Raw genomic sequence first — 13,867 nt, forward strand, 5'->3', positions numbered from 1 at the left:
GCCTACTCCTACAGAAATCCACCCGTGATGCACAGTTTGTTAAGCCATACAAGAGGGGATACATCAAAACTAAAACCCTCACATAATCCCCCGCTACACATCATGCCTCCTCTGTAGCTCTGGGCCCATGATACAGACTTATGCTTTTGAAGGAATTTATTTGCGTTTAAAATCTTTAAAAAGACCTGGACCTCAGTTGCCTGGTTGCAATGCCGGTGTTTCTGTACCACGTAAAAGTGTGTGAGGACAGATCTAGCAACGATGCAAAGCTCCTACCATCATCAGGGCCTGATCTGCATCCAGGGCAGATGTAGACAGACTCAGCGGCCCTTTCCATCCCATGATTAGAAGCAGCAGCTGCTTCCCCAGAAGGGACACAGCCAGTGAAAGAAGGGATGCTGCTGCCTCAGCTTTCAGCCCACTTGCCTGTGGTTTGGCGTGGCCAAGATGAGCTTCCACCGATCCGCTCATCCTGCAGTGCCTCAGAGGAGTCTCAGGAGCTATCGAAAAGGTGGAAAATCAATTTCATCGGCAAGCAAGAGCCCTGGGAGTCTGGTATACATGCTGTAATCCCATCCTAAACAGAACGGGAAAAAGAGACCTGCAGCCCATGCCCAAACAAAAAACAGGGTTTAGAGCTTGGGGAAGAACCAAAAAACATCCAATTGCTACAGATTCTGGGCATTAAAATCCTTCTTCTGGGAATGTCCAGGTCTGTGACTTGAAGTGTAATGCATAACACTGGATTCCTGCTAAAATTATACTAACAAACTAAAGAACTGATGCCTTTTTTGTTTTTTTTTTCCTATCAAAACAGCAGGGACTTTAAGGTTATGGGAACAGATTCCTTGCAGGCTTGTACACCTCACAGTAACAACACAGAAAAATATCACAGCAACAGGGAGAAATAGGGCTGACTATTCTTCCTTTTAAACCTCAATTAAAAAATACATTGGATGAAATTTCCCATTAGCTGGTACTATTTGTACATCCCATGTTCTTTCTTTAATTAAAAAACATGCTTATTGCAATACTGCCAGAATCGCTTTTACGGTATTTTAATTGTAATGTCTCTGTCTGATTAAAAAAAGAAAATATGAACTAGAAACTGCCTGCAAAAAGTATCGCTATGCATATCCCAAATGCGTTGAGAAAAATGGCATAGAAAACACCACAGCGCAAACATTTTTCTAACTGTGGCTACTTATAAGGGATTTTAAAATAGAGTGAGGACAGGAAAACAGAGGAAAAAGCTTTTTCTGTCTTTCAGTGAATTCACACCCAGTCTTTATCAGCGGTGACTGAAGCACCACTTATTTGACAAGTAGTTATGCAGATGTATCAGCTAATATTCGATGCTCTTTGCTAATAGCATCAAAGCCTAGGAAAAAGTCAAGGAAAATCAATATTTAGGTTTCTTTCCTCCCCAGGTCTACATGCAGGACCCATTCTAGCCACAGCCTGATTTTAGTGCGGCTTCCAAGAGATCCAAGATATTGTTGGATAAGCATTGATTTTGGGACATGGGTTCAAGATCAGAAAACAACTGACAATGGCATGTGTATCTTTAGGGTTTTCCAGTTCCTTTTTGTTTGTTTATTTGTTTTGTGTGTGTGTGTGTGTGTTTGTGGAATCTCATAGCTTGAAGAGAAGCCCAGATTACCCATGGCATGTTGGAGGCTGGGTGTACATAATATATCACCGGTTTTTAGAGTTGGAAATCTCACATGAGGGGGTCAGAGCTTTCTCAAAACCTCAGCATGGAGTCTGACTGCTAAGATGCAGCAATGCCTACAACTGGTAAAGGACACACGGGATCATTGTGACAAGTAATATGGGCGCTTTTCTATAAGAGGGACCAGAATAATCTTCCCTCTTATGCCTGAAAGGGTGGCTATCTCAAAGTTGCCAATGCAAAGCAAATGGACAGTTGAATGCCTTCAGCCCCACCAGAGTTATACCAGCAATGTCACCCCAAAACTCACACCCAAGGTACCCCCAGAAGGAGGACAGGCAGCATTTTCAGTCTCTGGACTACCCTTGGGGCTGTTCTACACAGTACTAAAAATTCAGATAAAGGCAATAGCACATGTCTGAGGTATCAGCCCGTCACAGACAAAGGAGTTACTCCAGCATAAGCTCTGTGTAAAGGAAATTTCCATCTGTCCTGGTTTATCATAAATATTACCATACTTGTGATGTCGGGATCAAAAAATATATAAATAACTGCAATCTGCTGAATTTACAGAGTTATCTACAATCTGTCTATCTTTTATCTCTTCCCCAATCAGTATTGTCTGAGCAGTTCCATCGTCTGGTTATTAAACTTTCCACTGCCAATAACCACGTGTTCATGCTCCACTCGTCAAGGGGGAGGCAGAAGCTGGTGAGCCCTCATGGCAGTAGGCAGGACTCAGCTGCCTAATCTTATTTCACTATTGCTTTGGCCTCCGGATCTTCTGTCCAGACAGCCTGGTCACCACCAGAACCACCACATGCATCCGTCTGTATGCTAATGCAGCCAAAGCAGGGTCGCCTTAAGGATGCATGTGCAGCTGACGTGCTTCTTATAATAATCTTTAAACAATTTCTACAATGTTGAAATCATCATGAGGAGACCCCACACAGGCTGTGTTCAAAATCCTCAGGGTGTCTTAAAAAAGGGAGAAATTTCATGAAATGTGCCTATGTGTTGGGTTTATTTAATACGGGACCTGGGCAATAGAGTACAACAGTGTCTTTGCAGAGGAGCAGACTCAGTAGCATTACAGGCATTTTCCTCCATAATATCTGTTAAATTTTCAGCTTGTGAGCGCACAGATGCTGAGTCAAGAAAGCCAAAGGGAGCAGAGCTACAATTTTAATCCCATTCTCCAGCTCCAACTAAGAAAAACGCTTCAGCTCATGCTTCAATCAAAGTGTGCATCTATACCCGCCTGCAGGTTTGGGGTTTATTGTCATGCCCGTCTTGCAGCTGGGGAAACTTGGCAATTATTTGACAAGTTCAGAGACTTGACAGTTGCTACTCTAAGGGAATCACCTAACTGAGACTCATCTTCAGACAGGTATCTATAATACCTAAGATGAGCAGGTCTTTGCTAAAGTATGTTTCTCTCTATCAATATAGGAGCCTAAACAACTCCCCTGAGCTGTGCAACTTAAAGAAAGGTAAGGAAAAGGGGAGATGACTCCCATCCAATCTCACACCAGAGCAGACCTCAGCACATCTTGACTCCAAATCTAACCAAGACTACACAGCTAGAGGCACCCATGTCAGTGCAGGGAAGAGGCAGCAAGTAAACTTCAGCAAAAAGAATAAGTTCAGATAAAAAATGACCAAGTAGGTTTCTGCTTCCAGAATGCTTCATCCTATGTTTGGCATGTAGCAATACTGAAATAATAGCATTTGGAAAATTTGAATGCTGCTTTCCTACCTGAATCTACGTTCCAAAGCTTTTGGGAAAACATGATAAAGGGGAGAAATGATTTGAAATCAGAGAAGCTGAAAGCATAAAGATAGTCCTTCAGACTTCACTAAATTTGATAAAACCACCATTTGCTTCACAAGTCCTGGCTGATAGATTATATCTGCCTTTGAGTAGGCCCAAAGGGGCCTCTACTACCAGATTGTGCCCCCCTTCTTCACAAATACAGAGGATGAGCCCCCAGATCCCCATCTAGATTTGCAGCCAAAAGTTTCAGAAAACTGGGGCTCAGTCTTATCTCCTCCCTTGCACCTCATAATCACACTGGGGTTATGAAGCACCTTGCAATGCTTAGCTTTATGATTTTCAGTGGGGGGAGAGGGAAGAAAATCATACTAAAGTGTTTTTTTTATTACAAGTTCTTGCTAGATTTTTTCTTTTAAGCAGGAATGATGTTTGATGTAGTAGTTCTTAAAAATCTAGACTGACAAGGTTCAAATTTCTTTGGAAATGTTCACACAATAGGGACAAACTTGCAAAGTTTTATCTGTATAGAACAGATGTTAAACGTTAAGATTCAATGTTAAAATATAACTGTTAGATGCATACTTTTCATCATCATCTTAATGAAAAACAAGTACCTTTAACACCCTTTCAGTATAAAATAATTTTTATCAACAGAAAAGATCCAGGTCCTTAAACCTATAGAAAATTCTTCTCATTTTTTTCTTCTCAGTTTCAGCATAATCTTACACATGAGCTGAACTTTGAGTAAGCAATTGAACCAGAACAACTCATTCACTTAAATACCAAATGTGCCCGGCACTCTCCATGATCAGGGCCTAATTTCCAGGAATGAACATTTCTGGCACTGAATGCCAAGTTATTTCAATTCATACTTTGATACTCCCAGAGATGCATGTCCTGATACTTTTTCTGGGGCTACCTCAAGGTACACAAACCCTGCAGACCCAGTGTTCCCCCCACGCTCGTACTTGGTTATTCACTTTCCACCAGTTGTGCTCTAGGATCTTGTATTATTTATTACATTCTGTAGCTGTGCCCTGCAATTCTGTACCATCATTAATTTTGTAAAGGCTTTCGCAATACGTTCGCCTCAAAGATGCCAAACAAAACAGAGCTGATTATTGTTATCAGCACTGCCATTATCACTGAATGCCACTCAGGATAGCAGCACTTTCGGTAGCTGGGGGGGAACGAAAAGAAAAATAAATAAATAAATAAATAGCCTTCCTAGTCATATTGTCATTATGCCTCAAACAGCATAAACAATGCCTTTTGCATACATAATAATTAAATGCTTCCCCATTGCCATCCCTTGGCATCCACCAAGAGCAGGCCAAGGCGGCTGCCCAGCCTGGCATCTCCAGAGCTGGGCAAGGGCCGGGGGGCTCACGGCCCTGTGAAACTCCACGCCTGGAGGGAAGAGGAGCGCTGAACCCCCCTTTCTGCAGACCTTGGAGATGCAGCAGGTTGAGGGTGGCCGTGGTAGTCCCCAGCAGCAGGGTCCGGCCTTCTTCTATCGTGACACTATCGCCATCTCGCGGCGGGTGGCCAGCAGGCCAGCTGGAGTCCTCGGCCCAGCGGCCACAAAAGCGGAGGGCGAGCTGGAAAAAAGAAGAAGGGGAGATGGTCAAAACTGTCCCCTCCCTTGAATGTCAGCTCCACGTGAAGTGTAGCACTGATTAACTTGAAAACAGCAGGCAAATAGTTTGACTCGTGATGAGCAATGGAGAAATTATGTGTACCCGTGGCAGGCTGTGATTCCTCCTCACCTCTAAACTTTAAGCGTGCACCTTGCAGCAAAGGTTTGGCTGATTTCTTAAGGAACACGTATATATTTTTATGTGGGCTTATATGCACGTATGGACATAGGCAGTGATAAAACATCACACGAGCTATCAAGAACAGCTTCAACTGATCTGAGGGGAGTGGGGGGGAACCAGACATGGAAATATTTGTGGTCCTCACTGGGTTGTGCTAATCTGAAACAGCAGTGGAAAGGATGACTGCCATACAAAGGCAAAATGTTGTTCCTTCATTTTCAGTCAGAGCACAAATATCCATTAAAAGCTTTTGCTTGGTAGATGAGGTTTCGGTGAGTCGATACTGGTGGTGCTATGACAGTCACTCTCCCAACTGTGCTATTGTCAGTTTTAGTTTTGTGCACCTGATGGTTTGTACACCACCTCTCATAGCACCTAAAGCAGTCAGATAAGGATTATACAGTGGCTACTGCCTTAATTATTCACACTAGGGATGCCTGTTGGTCCCCAAGCTAAAAGACAGAACCAGTTTATGTCCATCCTCTCTGTAGGGTATGGATGCCAGTGTTTTCTATCCTCTGTCCCATTCTGTGATTTCCCTGCAAAGGGATTTACTTGATTCGGTCTAGAGTGAAGCCTGGGACAAAGTTAATGTGCATGCAGTGAAAACATCTGGAAAGCTAAGTGCCCGGCGTCAGAGGGAGTGAGCCACTTCATCACTGCAGAAGCGCAGATAAGCCTTTGCATCTGTGTGCAACAGTTGCAGAGAGGACAATGAACATCTCTTTTCTCTATACTTGCTAAGTGTTATAGGACAAGATTCATCTCTATCACCAGCAAACATATATTTGTGTATTTCAGAGATTTGTGGCAAACTTCCCAGCTGAAAGAATAGAAAGGTTTTTTCACTGTCTTTCTAAACAGGCTGTGGATTACCCTTCACAGGCAGTGTTCTGAACCAGATTATATACAGTATACACGAGTATACAATAGACCCACTGAAAAAAATAAAGAGCTAGTTAAAATTATTTTTTATCTCAGAGCAGGGGACAGAGGAGGGAACAGTTCATGGAAAGGCACGCATTTCCCAGATACCCTGCTTATCAAGCCAACTGTAGCACGAAATTGCAGATGCCATAAATTCCTGTCTGGCAACTCTGCTAGCAAAGCACTGCACTGCATGATACAGTTGTGAAACAGTGAGATTCAGCTGAACATTTTGCTGAGAACATTTCTCAAATGGCTTGAAGTCATTCTGACATCACTCTAACCCTCTCAAGAAGCTCCCAATTAATGCTAATGTTAAGAAAAATAAACTCCTCTTCTGAATATCATTATATATATATATATATATATAAACAGTTCCCCTTACTTACTAGAAAACATTCTAGCTCTTCGTTTAAGGTTCTGTCTGTATAACATCAGTGTTTAAGTTACTCTGTTATTCTTGCTAGGTTTTTGGTGTCACCTCTTGGAAAACTGTGTATCCATCCAGTTTTACCAATACCTCCTGGCATAAAAGCTAAGAACTATCAACCTTCTCAGGACTGTAACTCAGAAAATGTATAAATATACTGAAAATAAGTATTTTAATTGTTTAGATAATATATATGTCCACAGTAAGAAGCAGTCCCTACACCATCAACCTACACAAAGATAAACACATGGAATTCTATTGCTGAAAAGCAAGTTTACTATCCAGGACTGACTACATAGAGGCAAAACAAAAAATAATGGTAACAATTTAACTGAGGTCATCAAAATCTGTCTTTCTACCAGGTCCGTAAAAAAGTTCTCCAGTGAGAAGATGCCTGGCTTAGTCTGCTGCCATGCACATCACCTGTATTTGCATCTTTCATGGGATTTCTAATACGTATTTGCTTTTATTTAAAATATATATAGTAGACAGATGAACATCAACTTATAACACAGGATCAAGAGCAATTTATAATCAATCATACCATCCTTGTATTACTGGAGAGGGTACAGATCTAAAGAATCTGTCTGAAGAGAGAAAAGGGGTTTTGGTCAAGGCACTTAAAATTACCAAAGCACTAAAGAAGATGTAGAGGTGCTAGTGGGAAAGCAGCTCTGTAGTAACTAAGGAAAGACATCTGACTGATGGATGAAAACGAGACAGCAGAAGATTTTACTTGGTGACATTTCTCTTGCAGTCCTACATATTCTCAAAGACAAAACAAAACAAAAAAGGCATATCCTATACGATCTGTGAGAGAAAAAGCGTGGTCTAGTGCAAAACTAGTGAAATGGCCAACTGTGTTAAATAACAAGTACAGCTTGCCCAGACCTCGTGGATCCTATATGATTACCCTCTCTGTTTTCTGGGAGAAAAACACAGTACAACGTCCAGCTATATGGGTCTTTTTAAGCCCGTGGTTAAGCTATAACTGGTCTTGTTAAGCCATGGTGGTTATGTCCAGTTCCTATGAAGCAGCCCATGGTAAAATGACACAAACTGATGCACACACAAACTAATTGTCAAGAAAGGTGGGCAACAGACTCGCAGCTCTAGAGGTCTATGTTCTCATCTGACCCCAATAGTTTCCATCCATGGGATCTCAGAGAACCTTTTCAGTTGTGGTGCCTGTCTCATCCAGCTGTCCAGTCAGTATGGGACAGACTATAACCCACATGCACAGGGGGCTTTGCTGCTCTGCAAGCTGAGCACGCTTTCATGACTGCCAGGACAGACTGACTCACCTGAGAGTCCAAAGACAAAACAGTGAGACAGCATCTCATCTCTGGAAGGCCATGTCTTAAACATCTCCATCATGCAGAGACTCCAGCTCCTGTCCTTCTGCTCACAGCAGAGCAGGATAAGAACACCCCTCTCTCAATTAGACTTTTCATAAATGTAAGACTCTTTCCTTTTCCTTTTTTTTTTCACCTGCTTGGCACACAGCACTCAACCTATGGACTTATTTAAACACTTCTACATAAGACTGAAGAGCAGCAGCAGCTGCGCAGACCATGGTCATGACTGAGCACCCATCCCAGGGTTTAGGAGACTGTAACATCTGTGCATCTACTGAACACTTAAACTGGACACCAAAACGTTTGCAGGACGTTGCCTCACATCTGCCATCCATAGGAAACTCACTCTGGCAATGTGGGTTCTTCACTTTGTGGAAATTCTTCACGTTTTGAACCCAGTGCAGCAGCTGACACTAGCTCAGTAGGGAACCAAGCCTGCAAAATAACTTCCTCCCCATCAGAGCTCCAAAAAGGAGCTTATGCAAAGATAAAATAATGTTTAAAAGCATACAATAAAAGATGTGCAAGCTCCTTGCAGTTCAGCACATTATCCCCTTCCTCTCTCCTGCACCTTCTTTGTCCATTTTCAGGCAGGTTTCTTTCCATTTTCTGTTCTTGGCTGCTGCTGCTGCTGTCAGCCAGCCTGGGGTTGCCTGTGCGTCTGCCACTGGGAACACAAGCTCTCAGCACCAGTTTCTCAGCTTCTGCCTGTGACTACCAGGGCCCAGAAACAGCAACAGCAACTGCAACCAATGAATAAATAACAGCAATAGGCTTGCATTCCCACACAGGCTGGCAAACAAGCTGCAAAGGGAAGGGATTATAAATCACCATTCCTTCAATTTTCGGCCTAAATTTTTGTAAATTACAATCGCTCCGCTAGCATAACGCATTACCTGGTGATTTTTAACTCCCCTCCATCAAAACACAAGGTATTTTGAGGTGTTAGAAAGACAAGAAAGTCCTGTTTAGACACAGCATAGCTCATTTGATCCCACTTTGCAGTGACTTCCTAATTTGCTTGGTTAGGTGGGGTTTTACTGGAGTACAGTCCCAGTAAGAGGACTGTTAGCAGCTGTTACAGACACAAGACCAGAGCCTGCATCCTCTGATCAAAAAAAGGCTGAAATCTTAAAACCAAACCAAGAAGCAACGGTTGATCTACAGCACAGATTTGGCTTGCTGCTGTGCTCCATGCTCTCTTTTCCTGGCCTCAGCCCAGGATTACCTGAGACATGGCCATGGAGAGAAACCAAAAGTCAGGCAGGTTTCCCCACCAACCCCACCTTCAGCAGCCAGCTTCCTCCTTGCCCCCAGGCACATCCACATCACCTGCACTTTCACCAGAGAGAATCCCCAGGTTGCTTCCTGTGATCTCCAGCAGGAAGAAGGTGAACCATCGAGTCCGTCGCCCTCATCCCTCCTGGTGTGCCTGGCCATGAACAAGCAAAGGTTTTGAATGCGAAGAGATTGACACACACAAGACAGCCTTTTCCTTGGTGCTGACAGATTGCCATTTAACCAGCAAGTATGGAGAGCAAGCGTTGCTGTCCTCAGTCACCACGGAGAGACAAGGTTAACATTTTAAGTGATGGAGTAGCACGCTGTAGACCCAAGACTCCACACCACGTTCGAAACCCCTTTAATTTCAGTGATGGATACAGGGAGCTCACTTTCCAGGCTGTGAACTCTTGACAGCTCCTCAGTTTAATACATCAGGAAAAGATTTACACCCCCACACAACCCCCATCCACCTGAAGGAAAGAAAAACATATATTTGGAGGAGACAAAAGAGGAAGGGAGGTATTTTATTACCCTAGATGTCTTTTACAAGGGAAGTATTTTCAGCCATCTGCTCTAATTATTCCTCCTGTATTGGCCACCATCTCCATGCAACAATAGAAATAATTATCTCCTCAAGGGCAAAAATAATAAAAGAAATATTTACAGAAACAAACAAAAGTTGATTATTTTTAGCTCCTAGGGAAAAAAGCAACAACAAGCTACTTCTTAATGAAGGAGCAATTAGGAAGGTGGGGAGAATGTTTATAATTAAAACAGACAAATTGGTGGAGGCTCCTCCCTCCCACACGCTTGAAAGAGATGCAAATGTGTGTTATTTGCTACAGTCAGTGGAGTTTGTGCACTGCCCAATTCCCCAATAAGTAGAACCTGTCTCTTGGCACAATTCCCTGCCTCTCCTGCTTTTAGGACATCTAACCCTATGCTGAATTAACTGAAAAACGTTCACCACTTCTGCAGTCATAGGATTTCAGCTGGTGTAGCTAGGTCTTCCTTTGCACAGCCTGTGTCCCTGAGACAAGGAAGGATGCTCTTTCATCCCACTGTTACAAGAAGTGTCCTGAATGCACTACAGCACTCAGCATGAAAATGTCCTTTTGTTGATATAAATCAAAACCAAAAGATGACTTATTGCAATCTTGGTTTCAGTCCTGGCAGCATACAAGGAGTTTGCTAAAGGAGAGAATGAAGGCATATATACAGCTTCATGGGAAAGAGGGATTAGGGCCATCCCAGAGAACAGTAAGAAAACACACACTTGCTATCAGCAGCTCGGTACAACACCTTATCTTGAAAATTTATGTATTCAGACATCCACACCAAAATGAGGAGAAATTATTGACTGTGCTATGAAATCAAAGAATGGCCAAACTCAAGCTGTTCAAGGCTAATAATGAATGTAGAAGTTCCCAAGGCTTCTCCAAGCATTTCTAGGGTGGAGGGTACCATTTAATCCTCATTACAAAACCTGCCACCTGACAGAGAAGAACCACTAACCAGTACACTGTGAACCTTCCTCTACTGCAGGCAATTCACCTCCTGTTCCAAAAATGGCCAATTTTCACTATGGAAAAGCAAACAAGACAGAGATTAACAATTATCAGTTTTTGCAGGGGATCTCTCAGCCAACTGAAACAATTTCAGAGAAGCTGCCTCCAAACATTTACATAGCCTACGAGTTTCTTTGGAAATCAGAGCTTAATCTGTCTGATGGATCATACAATGGGATTGGCAATCTCTTAAAGGTATTTGATTCACGTGCACTTAATTAGAGTCCGCCAGCTTTGCCATTGCATGTCACATTTTCAAGGAGGTTTCTAAGCTGGAAGTGAGTGAGCAGAAGGAAATGGAAGGAGCACTTCTGGAGAAGCTTGCTATGGGTATCCACTTCAAAAAGTTTTTTTGCAAAAGCATCATGTTCACCTCTTTCGTTTCTATTTCTTTAAAAATAGTTCAATTCGGAAAGTCCTTTGAAAGAACTTGATAAAAAGGAGAGCATGTTTTGACTTCTCTAGTTTCTCCTATCCTTCCATCAGAGAAAGGCAGCCTCCTGGATCCCAGTAATTTTTGAGCATCTGACCCTGAGAAATTCCTCTCCCAGTTCAGTTCCATGATGTGATTCCTGAAAACAGCGTGGTCTGACCACTGACGTACTTCTTCCCCAAGGGCTTGCATTAAGACAGCCCCTGATGCCAGTTCAGCAATGAGTAATAGGGTGGTAGTTTTTAGATGTTGGTAAAAACTGCCTTGGCAAAACAGTGAAGAATTTTACAAAAACCCAGAGGGATGAAAGGAAGTTCCTCTCCAAACCACATCATAGCAGAGACCACCTGTGGTTAATTAACGGAGTAGACACTGGTAAACAAACTGGTCAACAAAGGTTGATGGATAATGGGACCATCTTCTTCCAATAATTCAGAAATAAATGACTAAAAAAATGCAGGAATGGCTGTGCTCAAGTCATAACTCACTAAGTAGCCAAACATATGTTAAAAGTCAGAAGGAAGCAAAGACATCTAAAGAACTATACAATAGGGAAAAAAAAAAAAAAATGAATCATTTATGCCAAAATACAACATTACCCTCAAAGCAGACTGGAAACAATATACTTATTAATAAACTAAGTCTGGGAATTAGCAAAGTGCTTCTGACCATCAGTGCAGTGAGAGGCTGTAAAGAGTGAGCTCCTTCCCTTTTGAGTTGTGGTAGACCAGGCATGGACCATAACCCAACAGACCTTTTCCAAGGCCAAAAGATGGTATTTTTTATGTCTGTCTGCATCAACTGTTGCTTCTTTTTACCCTTTACTCCACTTGTAACATGTAGGTGACATTACAGATGAAGGAACTTCTCTTGGGTAGGGTGACTCCCAGAAGAATTGATACAGCATGGATCAAGGATGGGCAGGTGGCTGGACACAAGGACCTCTCTCCTGTACCTTTATTTCTAAATGAGATTGCCTATACCCTGAATTAGAAAGAAATAATTGTTCCTTTTTTTTTTTTTCCCCCTCCTTAGTTTTAGCTGTCCTGCAGGAATTTTTCTGACTTCTGATGAGTTGCACAAGCACAGAAAGGGAAGAATCTGGCTGGGCATGTTCTCTGCGGGACTGATGAATGACCTAGTCTCTCTCCAACTATTACAGGATAAATCTGTTTACACACAAAAAATTGACCTGGGCCAGTGAGGTGGGACTAGAACCAGGAAACTGGCACGTCCCAGAGGTAAAAATGCATTTGCAGCCAACAGCATTAGTAACTCAAGACCATAAACAAGCCATGCTGTCATTAATTACTCGGACAGGGGCAGCCGCAAAAGCAGTGAGAAGACCCAAAAGCCAACTGTAAATAGTTCGTCTAGCTGATTAGTTCAGAAAAAAAATGAGTGGGCAGTTTCAGAGGTCAGAGCCCATGGCACAAGTCAGTCTCAGGCCAATTTGCAACTGGACAATGGCATGAGAAAGAGCTTAATTCTTCTTCTTAAAAGAAAAAGAAGAAAATTTGCCACCAAAAATAAAACACCAAAAAAAAAAAAAAAAAAAAAAAAAAGGAAGGCTTTTCCAGCAGGGGAGTAATCACTGCAATTTCCAAGCACAGAAGGTAAGGCTCTTTGCACCAGAGGTATTTAATTAAGGACACGGAATATTAGTTTGATCGAATGGTGCTTTCATAGGGAGGGCACTGAAAAGACATCGCTGTTGGAGGGGGGGGCTGCATGTCCCAGATACAGTATGTTTCAGCTGCCTATACCCAGGCAAGAAAGCTCACCTGAATCCAAGGTAAAATACCAAGCATCAGGGGAATATGAGCAGCATTAAACCACTCCGTAATTAAACAAACCATGAGACTCGTGGGAAGGCCCACATCTATTTACCACACTCACGTGAGTCCCAAAGTGTTGTTCTCAGCTCTCCTGGGGTTTTTTGAAGGTTATGTTGGGAGGTTGATCCTAGAACCAGAAATCTTAATTTAAAGATAAAGGAAAACACTGGAATCTAAGGAAATATCTTTTAGCACATGATAGCTTTTTCTTGCTGTGGCAAAATCTGCCCATGGTTGCTGGCAAAGAAAAAAACACCCAAGCTGCATTTCAAGGGCAAGGGACAAAAAGGTCAGTGCAGGAGCAGCAGCTGGTGCCCCAGTGTCTCAGAAAAACACTGAGATTCACAAAAAGAGGTGGGGAATGCCCACGCCTGGATGGCAAACTCAAGAGGCAAAGAGGTTCATACTAGGAAATATTTTGGAAGTCACTGAATTGGAGAAGCAGAACAGAGGCACACATTAGACTCTCCTATGCACCTAGCAAGATGCTAAACTGATGGAAAACATTGTCTCTGCTGGAATGAACGGTGAAATTCCCATTTGATTAAAAAAAAAAAAAAAAAAAAAAAAAAAAAAAAAAAAACCTGCAATAGTACTTTTTAGCAGCTTAGTTTAACACATCACAGAGAGCAATAGGCAATCTTTCTCTACAATAACTCATTGCTAATTCACAAGAACCTTCGTAATGTTCATTTATGGCCTGATATTCAGAGACAGTTTATTTCAGTGGAAACTATCCCAGCATAATGTAATCACA

At 42.4% G+C, this 13,867-nt stretch overlaps 1 protein-coding gene across 1 annotated transcript in view; it reads right to left on the reverse strand.

Annotated features, from left to right (window-relative positions):
* The window catches only part of PKHD1 (PKHD1 ciliary IPT domain containing fibrocystin/polyductin), a 253,965-nt gene that overhangs the window by 165,609 nt on the left and 74,489 nt on the right, over window positions 1-13,867 (reverse strand). Inside the window, exon 35 of the mRNA XM_032185191.1 lies at window positions 4,903-5,053. Coding sequence (XP_032041082.1) covers window positions 4,903-5,053 — 151 coding nt within the window. The remainder of the gene's footprint in view (window positions 1-4,902; window positions 5,054-13,867) is intronic.

This window comes from Aythya fuligula, chromosome 3 (assembly GCF_009819795.1).
Source record: "Aythya fuligula isolate bAytFul2 chromosome 3, bAytFul2.pri, whole genome shotgun sequence".
NCBI lineage: Eukaryota > Metazoa > Chordata > Aves > Anseriformes > Anatidae > Aythya > Aythya fuligula.